Source organism: Mugil cephalus, chromosome 17 (genome assembly GCF_022458985.1).
Source record: "Mugil cephalus isolate CIBA_MC_2020 chromosome 17, CIBA_Mcephalus_1.1, whole genome shotgun sequence".
NCBI lineage: Eukaryota > Metazoa > Chordata > Actinopteri > Mugiliformes > Mugilidae > Mugil > Mugil cephalus.
The window spans coordinates 4,698,983-4,718,725 of NC_061786.1; the positions used below are offsets into that span (position 1 = coordinate 4,698,983).

At 41.6% G+C, this 19,743-nt stretch overlaps 1 protein-coding gene across 4 annotated transcripts in view; it reads left to right on the top strand.

Annotated features, from left to right (window-relative positions):
• LOC125023644 (zinc finger MYM-type protein 4-like) overlaps positions 1-19,743 on the top strand; it is a 42,942-nt gene that overhangs the window by 7,364 nt on the left and 15,835 nt on the right. Inside the window, exons 9-29 of one of the 4 annotated variants that reach the window (XM_047611039.1) lie at positions 91-306; positions 453-603; positions 756-871; positions 993-1,328; positions 1,426-1,576; positions 2,097-2,272; positions 2,378-2,555; positions 2,700-2,813; positions 3,163-3,206; positions 3,670-3,808; positions 7,456-7,571; positions 7,684-7,801; positions 7,887-8,135; positions 8,645-8,721; positions 8,991-9,120; positions 9,217-9,368; positions 9,471-9,585; positions 9,823-10,080; positions 10,198-10,309; positions 10,408-10,476; positions 10,656-12,576. In XM_047611039.1, coding sequence (XP_047466995.1) covers positions 91-306; positions 453-603; positions 756-871; positions 993-1,328; positions 1,426-1,576; positions 2,097-2,272; positions 2,378-2,555; positions 2,700-2,813; positions 3,163-3,206; positions 3,670-3,808; positions 7,456-7,571; positions 7,684-7,801; positions 7,887-8,135; positions 8,645-8,721; positions 8,991-9,120; positions 9,217-9,368; positions 9,471-9,585; positions 9,823-10,080; positions 10,198-10,309; positions 10,408-10,476; positions 10,656-10,836 — 3,198 coding nt within the window. In that variant the 3' untranslated portion in view covers positions 10,837-12,576. Of the gene's footprint in view, positions 1-90; positions 307-452; positions 604-755; positions 872-992; positions 1,329-1,425; positions 1,577-2,096; positions 2,273-2,377; positions 2,556-2,699; positions 2,814-3,162; positions 3,207-3,669; positions 3,809-7,455; positions 7,572-7,683; positions 7,802-7,886; positions 8,136-8,644; positions 8,722-8,990; positions 9,121-9,216; positions 9,586-9,822; positions 10,081-10,197; positions 10,310-10,407; positions 10,477-10,655; positions 12,577-19,743 lie in introns of those variants that run through there. The other 3 variants (XM_047611037.1, XM_047611038.1, XM_047611040.1) reach the window with 3 other exon arrangements.

Consider the following 19,743-nt stretch of genomic DNA (forward strand, 5'->3'; position numbering starts at 1 on the left):
TGTACCTGATAACGACAGATCAGCTTCTCTCTGTCTCTACACGTTTGACTTATATTTTGTTTTTGTTTTTCACTGTGATCATCTCTACAGCAAATTGAACATGAGGTCACCCATCAGGGCCGCCTGCACAGACTCTGTAGTAATGCTTGTTTTGTAAGTTGGCGCAAGATTCGGCAGTTAGCCATGAACTGCTGCGAAGGCTGCGGACTTTACTGTAATAGCAAATCAGGTTCCTGTCAGACGCTCACAATCGAAAGAACTCAGCTCAACTTCTGCAGTCCAACCTGCATTGCCACCTTCAAACAGGTGTGTGCCTGTGAAAAAGTATTTATTTAATAATTTTTCTTTTTAAAATGAGAGATCTTGCATATCCACACCAGTAATATCAGAAACGCAACACTGCACGTTCATCAAGCCAATGTAAACTCCCACAATCAACTTTTCTTACACAGACCTGCAGAAAAATGATCGAGTGTGCCAACTGTCACAAGATGGCAGTAGTGTCCTCCACCTTCATGGAACGAGACCACAAGGGCAAAGTTCAGCTGTACTGTTCACCTGGTTGTGTGGAACAGAGCCGACCACCCCAGCATACTCTCACTGGTAAAACTCAATGCAGAGACACACACTCGCATGCCAGACTTAGGCGCAGTAGGTGGAAGGATCACAACCTGAACTGATGTGAACATTCAGATAATAACAGTTGAGGTATGTTTTGTTTTTCTTTCTTGTTAAATGGTACGGTTTTCCTGTAGGTACTCCATTCCCATGCTGCCTGTGCAAGGTGTCAGCTGTTCCTCAGTATCATTTGGCCATGGTGGACGGCACCATACGCAACTTCTGCTCCTATGCCTGTGTGTCTACTTTTAGGGTAAAGTATACATTGCTTGTTAATGCCCATTCAATAAAAGTTGTTGATAGAGCATCTCTTTTTCTTAGAATTTCCTTCCTGTGTTTTTGACTTGATCGTTATTTTCCTGTGTTTCTCGCAGAAGTCTGGTGACACCTCTCAGTCAGACCTGATTAATGGAACCTCCTCTCTCAGGAACCCGTCCGTCAGAGAAACTCCCAAACCAGGGTCATCTGTCGGTGCCAGCTCAGTCCCTCCCATTCCTCAGGACTACCCATCTTCGGTTCCCTACCAAGGCCATCATCCCAGTCATACCTCAGTGCCCCCACTAGTGCCTCCCTACCCAACCATGTCATCCCCCTCTGTCCCTGGGCAACCCCTAAAACCAGCAGAGGGTGGCCTCGGTGACAGCTCCAAACTGACCTGCCATCAGTGCAGCAAACAGTTCAGCTCGAAACCGATGCTGTTCAGTCACCAAGTAAGAAACACAGATCATGCTCTTACTGACAGACCCCAAATTTCCTGCATCAACCTGCCTGGCTGTAACGGTAATTTCGTAATTTGTTTGCTTGCAGGGTCGTATTTTTATGTTCTGCAATAAGACATGCTGTGATCACTATAAAACCCAGAAAAACATCCTTGCATTGTGCGAGTGCTGTAAACAGGAGAAGGTTATATATGACATCATCAGCTATAACCAACAGGACCTGGTCATCTGCAGTGAAAGTAAGTTAACACCAAAATGTCTTTTCTTCTTTTCTCTCTCTCATTAATGCCAATCAATATGGTGCTGGTCCCACCTGACATTAGCATGCGCCTCAGCCATCTAATCACTTTTTCACAATTAATGTAAATACAGGACCCTATCACTATTTTAGGATATGCGGGAACTCAATTCCACATCAGTATACACATATGGCTAAGTAACCACATTTGATAATTGTTTTTAAAACCAAACTCCTCATGGCCTCCTCTCATACTCAATGAGAGATGAACAAATGATTTGCTGATTTATATTAATCCTCATTTAAAAGATCTGAAATCGGTTCATAACATCTTCGGCTCACGCCATTTCCTGCATTATCTTGTTAGAAATCTCAGCTCCAACCTTGAGAACACCGTCGTACCTGAATGCTGATGAGTGGCAGCATTTTGGATTGTTGTTTGTTTAAAATAAAGCTGTACCGTTGGTACTTCTAAATGAATTGCTTGAACTAAAAAAAATCCCCTTTGCCCTCTGTTCCAGACTGTAAGCTGCTCCTCAAACGTGACCTGACTTCTCGTAACAGGGATCAAACCTGGCGGCCCTGCAGCTACTGCACTGGCATCAGTCAGAAGATGTTGCACAGTCACTATGGAGGCAAGATGGAGGAGTTCTGTAGACCCCACTGCATGTCCCAGTACACAGTTCTGTACTATGGGGTAAGAAAATGAAGATCCCAATGCTGTACATATGACTGCACCGAACAAAAGATGACCTTTCATTTCCTGTCTGCTCTTCCCTCTCTCCTTCCTCTTTTTATGCAGATGGGTCGATGTGATAGTTGTAGGAAACAGGGATACATGTCTGAGAAGCTACAGTGTTTGGGTTCGGTCCGTAATTTCTGCAACCTGCCCTGCCTGCTGCAGTACTGCCACTTTCATTTTGAAACGAGCCAACACACCAGCAGTAATGGTACTGGGACAGCTCCACAAGCACCACACGGTGAGCTCTTACACAGGGTGATGATGTACTGAAGTCTACATCCCAACAAGTTGATGCTTGTTATTCCAGCTTGCACAAATATGTGTGGCATTTTATAGATTTGGTTGGTAAAAAGTGTGTTTGACTATTCCCTCCATTTTCCAGCTCCAACCCAACCCCATCACTCCTCAAAGATGAATCCTGTCATTGCAGACGTTGTCTCATTGGCCAACGGATCAGCCACTCAGCCCAGTGTTTCAGCAGATACTGCTCAGACTGGTTAGTAAAGATATATAAGAGGCTATTCTTCCATTGCTTTTACTAGGGATCAGTATTTAAAAATGTAGTCCATCTGTTGTCATTGGAAGGGAAAGAAGCTTGAAGAAAATACAGTACTAACAGGTTGCTGCCAATTAAGAGTATTATAATAAAAGATATGTTTAGATTTCTATTAGTAACCCACAGAAAGTTTATTTTCGCCTCATGTTATTTTGCCACCATAAGAACAGATCAATTTCAGATCATTTTTTATATTGTTATATAGTAAACCAATTCTAGTCAGTTATTTATATCTTCATGACCTGCATTCCTCACATCACTAACGTTATACTTTTGTCTGTTTTTATAGGAGCACTTCCAACCACCAACATAGATGGCAAAAACCATTATCACGTATGTACTGTGTTGCGAGTGTGTGTCTTTGCCTTATGCACTTCTTTAGTTGACAGGTTTTGAATATGTATGCTGTTGGATCTATATTTTTATTGGAGGGATATTCTGGCATATATTTAGAGTTTAACAAGCTCCTTATATGATATATATGATATTCAGTCCCTTTATAGAGCCTGTCTGAGAGAGCTCTCCTGCCACAGAAGCTGCCTCTGCCGTCGTGGTTCAGTCTACATTTTATTGTGCTGTGCTCAAATGTCAACTTGGAAAAATGTATCTTTACCTTATGTGATATATGTGAACAGGAGAGTAGACAATACTAGCAACCATTTACAGCCAAAGTAATTTTTTTAATACTTCATTTGAGGTGCCGTCTGCAAAGAAACTGTGCTCCGCAACATGTTTATGATCAAGATCAGATCAGATCTCCCTTGTGTATTATTGCTGTGTTATGATTCATTTCCAGGCCAGTACCCAGACCGATGCCATGCGTGTGCCTACACCCCGACGGCGTCAGATGAAGAACAAATCCGTTCTTTGCCGACCCTTTACGATGGACCAGGAAACCTTTTGCCAGCTTCCCACTACTTCCACTGAATCAGGAGGTAACTACAAAAATCATGAATTGTGGTTCGTTGAAAGTTGTTAGACAGTAAGATTTAAGAGCACGTGTTTCAAATGATAAACACCTGACAGTAAAATTCACTACAGGATGGACAAATAAAAATAATATGAACTTTACTTACAGACATTTGAAATGTCTTTAAAATATCAGCCTTTTGTATTGTAATTTCATGCACTGTAGAGGTAACATGAAGTCTAGAATTTCCTTCTTTTTCTAGCTTGACTGTTACGTAATATAAATCCTCAAACCAAACAGCTCTCGCTTGTGGAGGATTAGGTTTCACTTTGAGGGGGTTGCTTTGTTCTAATATTTGCCAGTGAAACAAATCGGATGAGCCACTTAGTAGTAAAAGTTGAATAGTCAAAACAACTTTTAACTTGAGGCTTTATTCAATATAATTAGCTTCTCCCACATTTTCTGACAATACACTAATAAAATTAGCACTGTAGGCTGCACCTATTTCATGAATTCATGTTTTTTTTCTGGCGCGTTCAATTTCATGTTGCTCACAAATAGCTGTTTTAACAATTGCACCAGCTCTGCTAGATAGCTCCTCGCAGACAGACCCACCATCTCCCCAAGCGTCCACATCTCCAACACTGTCAACAAAGCCTCAGGGAGAAACTCCTCCATGTAACGGTGTGCCAGCACGCCTAACCGGACGCCATTTCATGGGCAAGAGGGAGACAGATTCTGAGTGCAAGGTGTGCACACAACGCAAGAGGAAGAGGCTGGAAGAAGAAGAGCAAGACAGTAAGAAACCCAAGACAACAGAGGACAATGACCCGGAGAAAAAAGTAGAACCGGAGGTAGAAAAGGAGGAGGTCACACCTCCCAGTGAGAAGAAAGAGCAGAGAGAGGAGGAGGAGGACTCTGACATGAAGCCTTGTGAGGACAAGAGTGAGACATTAAGGACACTGACATCATATTACTGTAAGACATGTTCAGGAGAGCCTAGCCTCTGTCCTGTGCCCTGTTTTGAACTCTACCACACCCGACTGATCTACAAAACGGCTCCAGAACTGGAAACACAGGTGAGCCTCCTCAATAACACAAAACACTGAATTCACTTGTGCTTTAAACACGGAACAAATAAAGTTTGTGTAGTCACTGTCCAAGCTTTGGTAATTTAATGGTGTGCAGTGTTTGTTACTACGACTACAGCCACGCTGATGCTTTTTCAGTCACACTAACAACAATGTGCAAACAGAATCTGTTGAAATGTACATGAAGTTTTCCACTGACTTCTTAAGAGGGTCGAGTGTGTCACCCACGTTTTTCTCTCCACAGCCTCCTGACCTGCTGACATGAGACGTCCATCTGCCGCGACCAGGGACAGAGGTTAAAACAACTACAGGGTTAAATGCTTGTGCTCAGTCCTTACACTACTAAAGTTGTATTTTTACACTTGTCTGTTTACATTTAACTATAAACCTTGTTAAGAGCCAATTCAGACGTCTTTTGTTTCATATACTTTTATGGATTTGTATTTGCAAACTGGCAAAATGACTCGCATAAAGTGGTGTTTGTGTATTTTTTTCTTAAACAATAACCTAAAGATTGCAGTATTTGTAATCTGCTCTATAAGAACAGGTTTGCATGGTTCTGTCTACCTTGGTTCTGGTCTTTAGTCCGTATAACAGACGAGGTACAGACCTGTGCATTTAAGTGCTTCTCTGACCTACAGGCAGTACTGTAACCATTAGTAAAAATAAGTTTACCTCATGAATAAATGTGTGTCTTTATAAATAAACACGTCCTTAAGGCTAATCCTGACTGTGGCACAATTACAAGTATCTTAAACATCCATCTATTGTTCATGCACAGAAATTGTTTGTGTGTGTTGTGGAAATAGACTTGTTATTTCAGGTGGGTCCTCATCTTTTAATTCCAAACACATGACATAAAGTCCCTCAATATCACACTCTGAAAGGTAGAAATTATCTCCAGCTTCTTATAAAGCTGAGAGCACATTATTAGGCCTGATGTTTTTGAATTTGCCCCTTAAACTAGTGCCACATACAACTGTGCAAAGTGATTCCTGCTAAAATCCAACTGCAAATGTGTGAAACAGGTTCCTGAAGCTGTTTCTAGTACGATGTGCTGCTAAACGTGTTCATATTTGAATTAAATACCCACATTCTCAGTATTATGCTAGTGGTGTTTTATTTGTTTTGTTGTTTTTTTTTTTTCTCACACCACTGTAGATAAATTAGTCTCGTTAGGGCCTCGTCATGGACCTTATTGTCTCATTTAATTTGTATCACAGGAGGAAACTGATGTGTATTGCAGCTGACATGATGCAGTATTTCTAAAACTGATGGCCTTGAAGGGTTTAGCATGTAAAAGGCAGGGACCTGTCTTTGTTTATTAGGAAGGGTACACCAGCACCAGTGGAAGGTTTAGCTGGGGCTCTTGAGTTCACACTAACTTATTGACATAACTAGGTAGTTGTTTAGTTAAGAGTGCTGTTCTTGATAACAAAAAAAGTTAAGCTCCCAGTCGGTCTTGACCTTGGATCCATCTATAGTTTGTTTTCAAATTATTAAGTTAAATCTTACAGTGACTTGATTTTAACATGGATTCATTGTGGACGTTTGCCCAACTCATTGTGTCGTTACACTATGTTTTGGTGTATGAATGTGTCATTTCTTGAGAGCTGTGGTGGAAAAGTCCTTGCTGTACCTTGTAAGTGATGCAAGCCTGTGATCCAAGACTGATTTCTTTCATCTGCCAAAGCAGGTCAGCGGAGGTTAATTTCAAACTTGAGCCGCACATAATTTGATTTCCGCATTGTTACATATTGTATTGTGTATTTAACATGTATGTTTTTGCTACTAGTTTTCTGTATGTGCATGTTTCACCTTTTTCCCCTTTGTTTTATTTGTGTTTGAGATTTCATTGAAAACAGTACTGTTAAAAGCAGAAATGATAATAAATTACATAAACTGTAAGAGTGAAAATGTGTTTGCGACTATTTATTTCTCCTTTTGTGTCACGTGGAAATAGCCGCCTCCGTTTGAAACGATGAACATCAACAGAACACTTAACAAAATCTCCGTTCCTTTGCTTCACAGAAGGCTGCTGACATAAAGGTTTCATCTATCTAGTTTTGCAAATATCTTGAAAACTGCTGGTGTATTTCTTTTTATGAATCCAAACGGCACAGAAAGCTGTAACTTATGATCTCTTTTTCAAAGCGTTGATTGTGGTAAAAATGGCGACATCTTCAGGCCAATAAAATGCTAGTACATTTGTATTTCTGGGTTAAATATCTGTCCTGATACATACACATTCAAGTCAAGAATCATGCACATTTCTATACATACTTGTAAGTATAAATACACAAGGCCGTTAGGTACAGTTCTTGTTCATCATGAGAAAGATGAGATAAACTGTCCACATACACGTTTATCAGTTAAATTACATTTTAGAGCATAAATCATTTTTCCTTTCTTTCAAAATAATTTGTCAATCGGATGACGTTATGTCCTTGTGTCTCCATGCTGCCTGCTGAGTTTAGTCTATTGTAGGGTAAATTTCCATTGCACTTCTTTTGATCTTTGCGAGACAGTTTGCTGTTTCATTTGTAATTATATTTCTCTTTTCGCCCTCCTCCATCCTCAGAAGGTAAGGAGAACGTGAAGGTGGTAATGGTTCCAGTCCCAGTCCCCATCTTTATTCCAGTGCCTATGAACATGTACTGCCAGCACACGCCTGTTCCGATGCCTATGCCCATGCCGGTGCGTTGCGTTACATGACCACCATCACATTCTTAGACATTTGAACGATTAATTGTGCTGAGTCTTTGCAGCAGCAAATCAAACCCGTTTTCTTTGTTTTGTTTTTTTTCAGGTTCCAGTACCCATTGTCGTTCCGCCGCAGAAGAAAGACGTGAAAGACGCAGCTGTCCAATCAGAATGCTTTGCTGTGAGCAAAGAACAACAAAAAGATGAGCCTGTTTCCAGTGCAGGTGAGTGCTTGTAATGTATTCCTATTAATATTTAAGTTATACAAAGAGCATATGAAGAAATGTTTGGACATGCACATGTCTACAGACCAGAGCTCTAAAAGTGGAGACATAAAGTCAGAAGTGGTCTCTGCTACAGCCTGTAAAGATGAGGAGAAAGCAGTGCAGGCTGACCTGCCACCTACTAGCAGTTCAGAGATGTGCACAGAGTCGGATGATCCTCAGCTTAATGCCCAGCCAGAGACCAGCAAAACGACAAGCGCCCTTCCTACGGCTAGTCCCGGAGACCAACCTCCCTCCTCACCAGCGATGGACTTGGAGACTGACTTTCCTTCTGGTGAGACATCAGAAAACAACACCAAGATGAATCTTGCCATGTGTGTAATTGTCTAAAAGTATTATCAGTTATTGGACAAACAAGACGTATTAAACACTAGCTTCCATTAATCTATTCCGTATTTCCTGAGCAGTCCCATCAAACCTTTGGTCAACTAACAATTAACAAAAGAAAACATAACATAACATTATACTTGCATTTAAATATTCAAACATTTCCAAAATAACATAATATGAACCATTTCCGACTAACTTTTGCTGAGCTTACACCCACTTAGAGCGTAACGTTAGTGGAAGTTGTTTAATTTTACTGTAAATGTGTTGCCACATTAGCTATCAACACGTGTCCTGGAAAGTCTGTTGAGTTTTTTTCTGAAAAACGAGGTAAGGACACAAAAAATCTGGCAGGTCTGCAGTACATTGGTCAACAGTATACCAGCCTATTCTGACCAAGCATCCGTACCTGGACATGAACATTGCACTCACAGGTGTTTTGTTTGCTATCTACAGAGTTGTTGGATCAAAAGCTGTCTGCTCCACGGCGAGGAGTGAAGAGAGCTAGAGAGGGTTCCTACAGCCGGAAACGGGTACGACATCCTCAAGGGATCTGCTGCCTTTCATTCACTTTATCAGCCTTCTACTTGTGCGAATACGTTTTATTCGATTGAGATTAGTTTGCGGGCAGATTTTTGTAGACCGCTCTTGATTTTTAAGGTGCATTTATTGTCATTCCGTACATGTTGACACGAGAAGCAAATTTGGGACTCAGGTCCAGCAGCATTTTCTCTTCACCGTGGAAGTTGCTCAAGTCAGTCTTGTCATCCACTACAACAGTGTTCATTGTCTGTCCGTTCAGGGTCGAAGGCGAATTGGTTCTCTGGACCGTGGTGCAGCCGTGACTCCGGCGCCCCCCAAACTGAACCACCTGTACGGCGTTAACGCCTGGAGGAGCTGGGTTCAGCAACGCAACAAGCAGTCACAACAACGTGAGCTGGACATTTCTTCACTCATTTAGTTCAATTGTCACCGAAGCACTGATCATCTCTACTGTAAACTGTATTTGATATTCTCATCTCCTCCAGCCAGTCCAGTTGACATTAAAGAAGACGTCCTTCAGTGCAACTCTGCTGAGCTCAACTACGGTCTGTCTCACTTCGTCAGAGAAGTACGACGGCCAAACGGAGAGAGATACAGCCCAGACAGCATCTTCTACCTCTGTCTGGGGATTCAACAGGTTCAGGCAGACAGGGTCACTGGCTTTACTTCTTTTAGTCTGCTGCTGCTTTTCTTAACATGTATGTTCTTCCGTCTTTTGTCTCTACCTCTCATTGGACAGTATCTCTTCATGAAGGGCCGCATAGAGAACATCTTCACTGACAAGCTGTACATTCAGTTTGCCTCCGAGATCACTGGGATGCTTCGACTTTGGAAACCTAAGCTGCTGCCTAGTGGTACAGTCACTGACGTTAACTTATGATTCTCAACTGCTTGTGGTTATTTTTCTGCAGAAAAGATTCAGAACCTTGCTTTATGTATGGAAATGGGCAGGATCGTCCATTCGTTCAGTTACGTTTTAGTCACACAACTGTCACTTTAAGCCACAGCAGGAAAAGCTATCTTCAACATTCAAACAGCGCGTACATGTAAGTATTTAGATACTGAAAAGCCAGGCGCCTTTCCTCTTCTAGGTCAAGTTGTTTCATCCCGTGTGGAGGAGCCCTACCTGTGGGAGTGTAAGCAGCTGGGCGCGTACTCACCCATAGTCTTGCTCAACACGCTGCTCTTCTTCTGCACCAAAACCTTCCACCTGACCACCGTGGAGCAGCACCAGAGCCTCTCTTTTTCCAACTTCACTCGGTGTTCAAAGCCCTGCAGTCGAGCGGGCAAAGTCCACTACCTCCGCTACCAGAGAAGCAGCGCTGCCCCGCACAGCCAGGAAGAGACAGGTGGGACAGGCAGAATGATCATTTGAAATAAAATGTAGCTTGTCTTTGCATTTATATACTGTTTTTAATTGCAGTATTCTTGATTGTATTTTAACCTGATTTTGGTATTATTTCTAGCACGTTCCAGAAGAAGGCAGGCGGAGAACGAGGGCGACATGGAGATGCTCCAGAACGTCACCAACCCTCTGCACTGTCCTGTCCAACTCTATGAGTTCTACCTCTCTAGATGGTGAGAATCGCACACAGAGCACGGTTACAGACAAACTGCGACTGCTCCAAGCTAAGAACTAGGTCAAACATTGTCTTTGTCCTCTTCCTCCCCGACAGCCCAGAGTCTGTGAAGAAGAGAACCGACGTGTTCTACCTCCAGCCTCACCAGAATGTCCACACGCACAGGTCAGAGTCACTGAGCATCACTTTTTACCAAGGCTTTGCTTCAAGACCTTGTGGAAACCAAACATGTTTGAGAGCGTTGGTGGCCTATATGCTGCTTAGATCTTTGTTACTGCAGGTAACAAACATGTGGCAACATTCTGCTATGAAATGATTGGAAAATCTTTTTCTGACTTTAACAGTTCCCACTGGTACACTTCACAACCGTTGGATGCCACCACTCTACAGAACATGCTCACACGCATCCTGGCTGTGAAAGAGGTTCAGCAGGAACAGGAAGCAGTCCAGCATCAGTCCCCAGCTGCTGCTGAGGGTGACGGCCCACAGTCATTATCCACAACCTGTTCCCCTGCAACGCTGTGAAAGAATATTTCCCTGAAGCCAAACAGTGAAATGAAGTTTCAAAGGTCTTTCTTTGAAACAGAAAGACCTGTCATAGCATGAGACTGGATTTTGTTACCTCAGTGGCCATCTACTCATCACACCAATGCACAATGCGTTGTTTACAAATAGCCGATCTTATTAGACAGGACAAGAGAATGCTAAGGAGTGCATTGTCACCCCAGTGTTCTTTATGTGCTACCAATAACGGCCAATGGTCACCCTGTCAGATGTGCTTTTTATTTCAGTTATAGATGACCTTAGTAACCTAATACCAATGAGAGGTTCCACCCATCTGACACCTTGAGAGTTTAAATGAGTTGTTTTATCATTGCCCCTCTCTCAGCACTTTCTATGGAGTATAGTGATTTCTATTCATTTTTAAAGATGATGCTATTGGTGGTTTCAACACTTTTAAGCACCTGTGCTTAGAAATGTACCTTCATCTGGTGTGTTCATAACCACACACACACACACACACACAAAAGAATGTCACTCAGTTCAAGTGAAAGACTTCCCACAGAAAGTGGAAAGCCAAAAATCCCTCTTGTAATGATAGAAAACTCACAGTGCCTCTCATCCTTCATTATTTTATGAACAAATGATCAGATTTTATGTTACTTTTTTATATTGTTGTTTCTATGTGGCCTTATTTCTTTGTCAGCAGTTTTCCCATCCTTAGTTTAAGAGTACCTTTACACATTTCAGAAGATTTGGAAAAGCTGTCTGACCATTATTATGATTGGGAGTATTATTATTATTACCGATGATTACCGCTATGTGTATTCCTTTATCCATGTCTTCTGTCTTTGCCCTTGCTTCTAACATTGCCATCATCTTCCTCTTTGTTCTCCTCCTACATCATCCCATCTTTTACTTTCTTCCACCTCTAGTTGAGTTGAGAGAATTTAATTTTGCAGCAAACAAATCAAAACTACTGGAACTCTTCTTTTACTGACACTTAATGTTTTCTGCTTTATATCTAATGTGTAGTGGGTTTTAAGTGGGCGTTGCAAACATTTGAACTCCTTCCTGTTTTCTGTAATAGGCTTTGGCCCAGAAGTGAATACCAAACTTGTTTGTGACACACCACAGTGTTTGGTCTATAGGGCTGCCGTGAAGCTCAACTTTCTCAAACATGTCCACACATGCTACACATAAATGCAATTACACAATATACGATACATTTGTGTGTATTGATGAGTTGTAACCAAAAATATATTTTTTTTCCAAACAGAATTCTGATATATTGCTGTTGGGATTTTATGATAATTGTATTTGTCAGGGAGTGGGAGCATTGTCATGTCTCTATTGTTTCTTCATCTATTTTGCTGTTTCAGGTGTGTATGTTTTGTCACAGAGGCAGAAGTTCCTTTACTTTATGTTTTATATCATGTTTTATATGGAGTCCATGTTACAGTGTAAACCAATAGGAGCTATAAATCAGGGAAGCCCCGACTCTCCACATGCTCCATGCTAACATTTAAACATTCCCAGTGTTCACTGATGGCAAAACATTTGCCCAAACGCCGTACTGATGGATTACTGTAGACCACACCCTGTACCATAGTATCAGCATTGCTGGTATAAATGAAACGCATGAATATTATTGCTGCTGTCTGATGATTGTTCAGTGTGAAAAGACTCTAAAGACAGTGTAATGTTATATTTCATGCACAAAATCCTGTTTTACCACTGGGTATTAAAAGAAAATCCATCTCATTTATTTGGCTGTAAAGAATTTATGACAAAAGCACGATGGTGATGAAATATTGAGGGTGTAGTTGCTGCTGGTGCAGATTTGGAACATCAATTCATAAAATGTTATAGAAAATAATTTTGTGTTTGAGCATATTTAATATTAATACATGCCTGTCACTTCCTTACTATAACTGGAATGGACTGCCATCCATAAAAAAATGTATCAGTTATAGAGGATTAGTATTATTCACTCATGCATGTTTGTATTTGCATGTACTGGACTGAAATGGTTGACCAGCGAGACTCGGCTCAAGGTTACACCCTTAAAATATACCAATATGATGAAAGGAACAGTGATTTTAAATGCTCAACGCTCCATTCATCATTTTCTCCCAAACAGACTGAAACTGAAAAGGAAATCATTAAGCAGAGATTAATGCTTAACATACAAAACTTTGAGCTTCAAAACTAAACAAAAAAAATGGTGTCTGAATAAAGCAAGGAGCAACTGGCCTGATCAGTCCATAATTTCAGGTTTGTGTATGTTCACTACAGTGTACACGATGCAAAGTTCATAAATCATTATTTCACTGATCAGGTTGGGAACAGCTTTATGATCTGTGGTTAACAGGAATTTGAAGGCATATTCTCACTAAAGGACAGTGGTGATTGATGTTACAGAAGTTTCTCTGCAATGTCATACTGTATGAGTTCAGGGCCGAGTCATAGACGGGAAATAAAACATACAAGAAATGAGAGAGACGCTGCATGAGTTACATCCACTTGGCGTTACCGCGGTAACCAAAATATCAGCGTCCAATCAAAACTCGGCACAAAGTCGCCTCAACCAATGAGGTGTCTGCTCTGTTTTTATTGACACCAAATTTCTCGCCGCATGTAGCTGGTACTGTTCATCCCTTCTCAGGTTATTCCGTAGCTGGAGCGTGAGAGCGTTAATGACTTTGTTCGGTTTACGTAGAGAAGTTTTTTCTTCTTTCATTTCGACAAAAATGAGGGGGATCGTTCACCTGCAACCTGGCCAGTGGGGCAACCAAATCAGAGCGAAGCTGAGAAAAAAAATCTTTTTCAGAAGAGGCGTCGGTTGGTTAGAAAGCTGTATGATAAATGTTTGTGTGGTTTTGGGCGGGCTGCTGAGGTAGCTCACCTAGCAACACAGCTAACAGCAGCTAGCACCGTTGGTCCTGACCTGACGGCTGGTGGCTGTGAGTCGTGAACCGTTGGTCTGAATCCTCTCTGTGCGTCTCTAGTTTTTGGGAGGTGATAAGTGACCAACATGGCATCAACATACCACGGAGACAAAGACCTGCAGCTGGAGAGAACCAACGTTTATTACAGGCGGCCACAGGTGAACTTGACTTGGCTAAAGGCTCTAAGCTACACACTTCGATCACCCGGTTTCTTGGTGAGCCAGGTCATTCAATCGAGGAGCGGGAGGCGGAGGAGGAAAGTTTTGATTCTCAGAAGAGAAAAAAGAGTCTGCAGAGTTTGTCTCCAACCTCGCCTCATCCTCTGTGCCAGTGTTCTACTCCATCCTCTCCATCACCCTCCCCTCCCGTGACCACCATCCTAACAGCAGTGGGGCCTTCAGCATCTACGCCATCAACATCCTGTCAACCCCCACCACACGACCAGCACCAGCAACTGATGAGGCAGTAAGACCCGTTTTACATGCTTCATTATGCCTTACTTGAAATGTTATTAGTTCTTATGTTTATTATTAATAAACATGGTCTTTTGTTTATCAGGTTTGTTATAAATGCATATCTCCACGTGTTCATCTTATGATCATCTCATTTCATAACATTTACGACTTCTGAGTGTTATTATAGGCTTATTATATCTCATCATTATAGGCATTTATATCAGGCTTGTTATAAACTAACCTAAAGCCAGACATTCCACATAAAGTTATAATATGTTTGCAGTGTCTTTTGTGTTGAGCAATACAACAAAACTTATATAGTCTTCAATCTCCATCAATTTATTGGTCATTGCAGCCCAAATGTACCACAGAGAACTAGTGGGGAAACGCGCCAGCCTCCGACAGGAAAAAGTCGTCCAGCTGTTCCTGGACAAGGGCCGCTCTTTGAGAGTGGTACCGGTCGACAGGACATCAACCAGATTCTGGTCTCCCACAAGGTGTTTCCTTCACTCTCCTGGTTGGACCTCTCCTGTGTGGTGCTGGGGGTGTACCTTGCATGTTCTGTGGATGCTAGGAAGTTGTGGAGAGCCACGTGCCTTCACTGTCTTTAATGAAAAAATGGTAAATGGTTGTGAAAGTTTGAGCAATCATACCAGTACGTACTGATATGATACAAAGGGAATTATAAATAATTCCTCTAATAATGATAAAAGACCGTCTCCCATAATGGGCGGGTATTCTGTGAGGCTGATTTATTAATTGATTGGTGTAATGATTGGTTAATGGACCGATTGAATGATTGGTGTAATTATGTATTAATTTATAGATTAATTGATTCATATAATGATGTCCACCATGACATTTTAGAACGTTGCCCTTACAAATATTATCTGACTCATCAGGTGTCCACTGCAGCATGCAGGTCAATGATTCTGAGTTTCCAGTGCTCCAGGCAGAGCAGACTCAACCCCTCCTCATGCGGTAGGAGCAGAAGAACAAGAAGCGTGGCCTGAAGAGGGGATTCAAACAACATGCATGGCAATGCAAAGGATCAGCTTTGGTTTAATTCTGCCAAACACTGGCTACAAAACCAGAACCCACTGCTCCTGATGCCTGGCTAATTACCTGCCACAGACCCTGAAGTACCTGCCACAACTCCCAAACTTGCTGATGCAGCTCCAGCTCCTAATATATGTGAGCCAGCTACCAATGGACACTGTTGCATCTCCAGAGGTACCCACCTCATCTCCAGAGGCACCTGCCTCATCTCCAGAGGTACCTACTTCATCTCCAGAGGTACCCTCCTCATCTCAAGAGGTACCTACCGCATCTCCAGAGGTAGCTGCCGTAACTACAGAGGTACCTGCTGCATCTCTGGGGGTTTCTGTCACAGCTGCAGAGTTACCTCTTGCATCTCTAGAGGTGCCTGATGCAGTCCAGGGGTACCTGTGGGAACTTCTGAAGCACATTCTGCAGAAACCCCTGCCATAAAGACTGAGTTACAGTCTTCCATACAGCCATATTTGATGGATGTGAGACCTTAACCACAGCGTTTCATGCAGCCAGATCTGGTGAACATGAGACCTCAACCACAATGTTTCATGCAGCCACATCTGGTGAACATGAGACTTCAACCACAGCGTTTCATGCAGCCAGATCTGGTGAACATGAGACCTCAACCACAATGTTTCATGCAGCCACATCTGGTGAACATGAGACTTCAACCACAACGTTTCATGCAGCCGCATCTGGTGACCATGAGACCTCAAACACTGCGTTTCATGCAGCCACATCTGGTGACCATGAGATCTCAACCACAACGCTTCATGCAGTCACATCTGGTGAACATGAGACCTCAACTAAAACGTTTCATGCAGCCACATCTGGTGAACATGAGACCTCAACCACAACCATCCAAGTGCCCAGAGGGGATAAAATGGCCACCTACACAACCATCCACACAGAGAATTCAGTTTGAGCAAACTCTGAAAGTGGAGCCATCGGCCGATGGCTTATTTCATAACATTTCGTAGCTGCAGATGAAACAACTTCTCACAACTCGAGCAAACAAAGCTAAAGAAGACAGGACTGTCCTCCGTCAGGAGCTCTGCAAAACGGACAAAATGCATGGAAATGCTTCCCTGCAGGCTTAACAGCTCGAAGAAGCAGTCAAGACAGAGGAAGAAAAAAGAAAGGCAGCCGAGAGCTGTCTGAGCAAGAGGTGGAGAAAACCACCAGAGCTAAAGCAGCACTGACTCTCCTGCAAAAACAGATGGAAGATCCACAACGCCACTGGGAGGAGGAATGGTTCGGTTACATGGGGAAGAACCTGGAGACAACGTCCACGATGAAGGCTGCTGCAATCAAGGCACAGGACGACCTTGAAAACCAACAAAAACAGTGGAACCAGGAAAAATCTGACCTCCAGCGGCGTTTGCAGTCTTCGAAGGAGGTCCTCAAGAAGAGGAGGAGGAAGAGGAAAACTCCAGAAATGCATTAATGGACACACTTACACATCTAGAGCAGCAATTGGAGAAGGCATCGACAAAAAGAAAAAAGAAATCTTTGAAGCAGCGATTCTTAAAACCTCTTCAAGAGAACTTCAAGGACCTGACCTCAAATCCTACCCTCCTCCTCCAGCCCTTGTCTTGTTTTTTTTTGTGTGTTTGTCTTGTTTAAAGGGCAGCATGATGATATAGTGATTGACATTGTGACCAAGGCCTTGCACGTCACTCTGAACATCCCTTGCCCCAAGCCCCCGTTTCTTGTTTTTGGTTTTGTCATTTTGTGTGTGTCTTGTGTTGCTGAGTATAGATGTGAGTGTGCATGGTTGTCCGTCCATACAGGGTAAAATATGTTTTTTGTCCAATCTCTATGTGGCGCTGTGATGGACTAGCAGCCTGACTTTATGGTATTGGTCAAACAACCTTTGTCCATTGCCTGATGGAAGAAGTTGCAGACATCTACAGAGTAAACCTCGAGCCATCTACCAGCAATGAATGAATGAGTAAATGAACGTTTCTGCCAAAAACATAACGATAAAAACATAATGTTTACACATATTTTTAATTATTAAGTTCTGAGTTCTGAAGATTCAAGATATCATGATAGAATCAGAGTTGAAATAAACTGAAGCCATTTTCTTGCATTTATGCAGGTTATCAATAGAGGGTATGCATATCACGTCACAGCAAGCAGAAGTTTTTGGCCACTGAGTGACAAAAAGTGACAGATGAGCACTTAGATTAGCAGCATTAGTTTGAATAATAGACTTTAATACTGTCTAAATTATAAAACTAGCTTTGTGCGATTGACTGTACCAACAGATTTGAAAAGCAGTCGTAGGTATATTTTTTAAAGGCTCCCGAAAGCCAAAGAAAAGAGAAGTAAATGAATCGCTGCATTTGGAAGAAACAGATGGAATCCAGGCACCGAAACCTGGTGTTCACGTGCAATATAAATAATAACCTGTAATTAAGGTACAATCACAAATAAAGTGATCTTACTGTATGTTCAAACTTGAGGACCCAAGAGAGTTGAGGAACTTTCGTGTCGTGACCACAACTCTCCACTGGGTGGAGCAGTTTCTCTGGATGCCTAAGGATGCTGCTTTGTTCAAGGAGGTTTATTCCTAAATTAGACCAATCTGTGTTGGAATAAATCTAAAAGTGCTTCATCAGAGACTATGTTCTACTTCACATAGCTTTACTTCCTCATTTAACATAAGGTGGATCAGTGATTCAGATCAACTTTCTTCTCGTATATTCTTTGCAGTCATACTGACATTGTGCTTTGTGGAAAGGAATCTTAGTGAGTGTGTAGTGGTTTAATAATAATATCTATTTCCTGTTCTGACAGATAACTTCACTCAGTGTAAAGACTAAAATATAACCAGCTTCTAGTCTGCGTGAATCAAACTGAAAAAGATGTTATCAGCATAAGAATTATTTTTACTGAAATAAAACACTTAGATATACTGACAAAAATAGCTGTCTTCATATCTTTACTCATACTCATTTGAATTCAGCACACACAGATTTGTTGTCATGTGTTGAGTACTATTTGATATTTAAAAGCCACAATTCTTTAACAGATGAAAGAAAGATTTTAGTGAGCCACACAGTAGTACCAGGTCCAAGAATCTGAATTAAAATCTCTTTAAACTTTGGATTTCAATATCCCAAAACAAACACACTAACAACTAACACACTGTCAAATTCGACAAAGAGTGCCTTGAAGTGGCCATTGTTATATTATTTTTAATCACAAACCACGACAGCTATGACTGGACCCATATGTCTCCAGACCAGGCAGCGTCTTCTTCGCCCTCCTCCTCAAATTCTACCTCCTCTTCAGCAGTGGTGTCCTGGTACTGCTGGTACTCAGACACCAAGTCATCCATGTTGCTCTCAGCCTCTGTGAACTGCATCTCATCCATGCCCTCGACCGTGTACCTGAAAAACTACAAGTTAAATGTTAGTTGAAGGGCATTATGCCAGTTGCACGTTGGGCTAAAAACAGGCCAGCCTGTGAAAGGCAAGGAATTTTTATTTATATAGCGCATTTCATACCAGGAGGCAACTCAATGGGCTTTACATAAAGACAAAGCATTTAAAAAGAGCAGCATAAAACAGAAACAATTAGCAAAGAAAAATAAAGAAGTACAAGACATACATTAAAACAAGGGCTTACATTACAGATCCAAGATTACAATTTAAAATTATTTAAAACAGCTCAGTCATAAGCACATGAAAAGAGAAATGTTTTTAACCTGGATTCAAAGGTGCTTACAGTTGGGGGTGATTTGTTTTCTGCTGGTAGTTTGTTCCAGTTGTGTGCAGCATAACAGATAGGTGGCCTGGATGTCTGTTTATTCTTCATGACCCATCTACAGATGTTTCTGACCTTAAAACAGTGGTCTGTACATGTAGCAGGAATAGGGATTTGTTTTAAGACCAGGTCTGTGTTGCCCCAATAATATCTTGACGATCCGACTGCTGTAGATCTGAGAAAAACTTGCAGCAGTCAGTCTGTACCTAACATTGACAAATGTAAATCTGATCTTCCTGTTCCTGTTGTGTTCCTCTTTTAGAATATATATTTTGTTTCCTCTTGTATCCTTCTCAGTTAGTATGTCTAATTTTTTTAAAGACTTGAGAAATGCAGCTGAAAGCGCCATGGGAAGACAGCAGTTGGATCCTGTGTTAAGATTTTGTTTTCAAACTATTGTTTAGGATCTTCACTTCTTTCTTAAGACTGAGTAAAGTAATGATTGATACTTCCTCATCACAATGTGCCTATCTGATAGTTAAATGGTTTTTATTACATTAGTTTACAATGACTTCTTAGATGCCGCTCCGTCTCTGACAAGTGGCCGATAAAGTTTTTGTCTCTTGCCCTATATCACTCTACAACTTGCTATGACTAGAGTATAATGTACAATGTATAATGTACATATGTTTGCTATATTTTCGAACATGTAATACAAAAAAGGAATAAACAAAACAAAGAAAAACAACATTTGA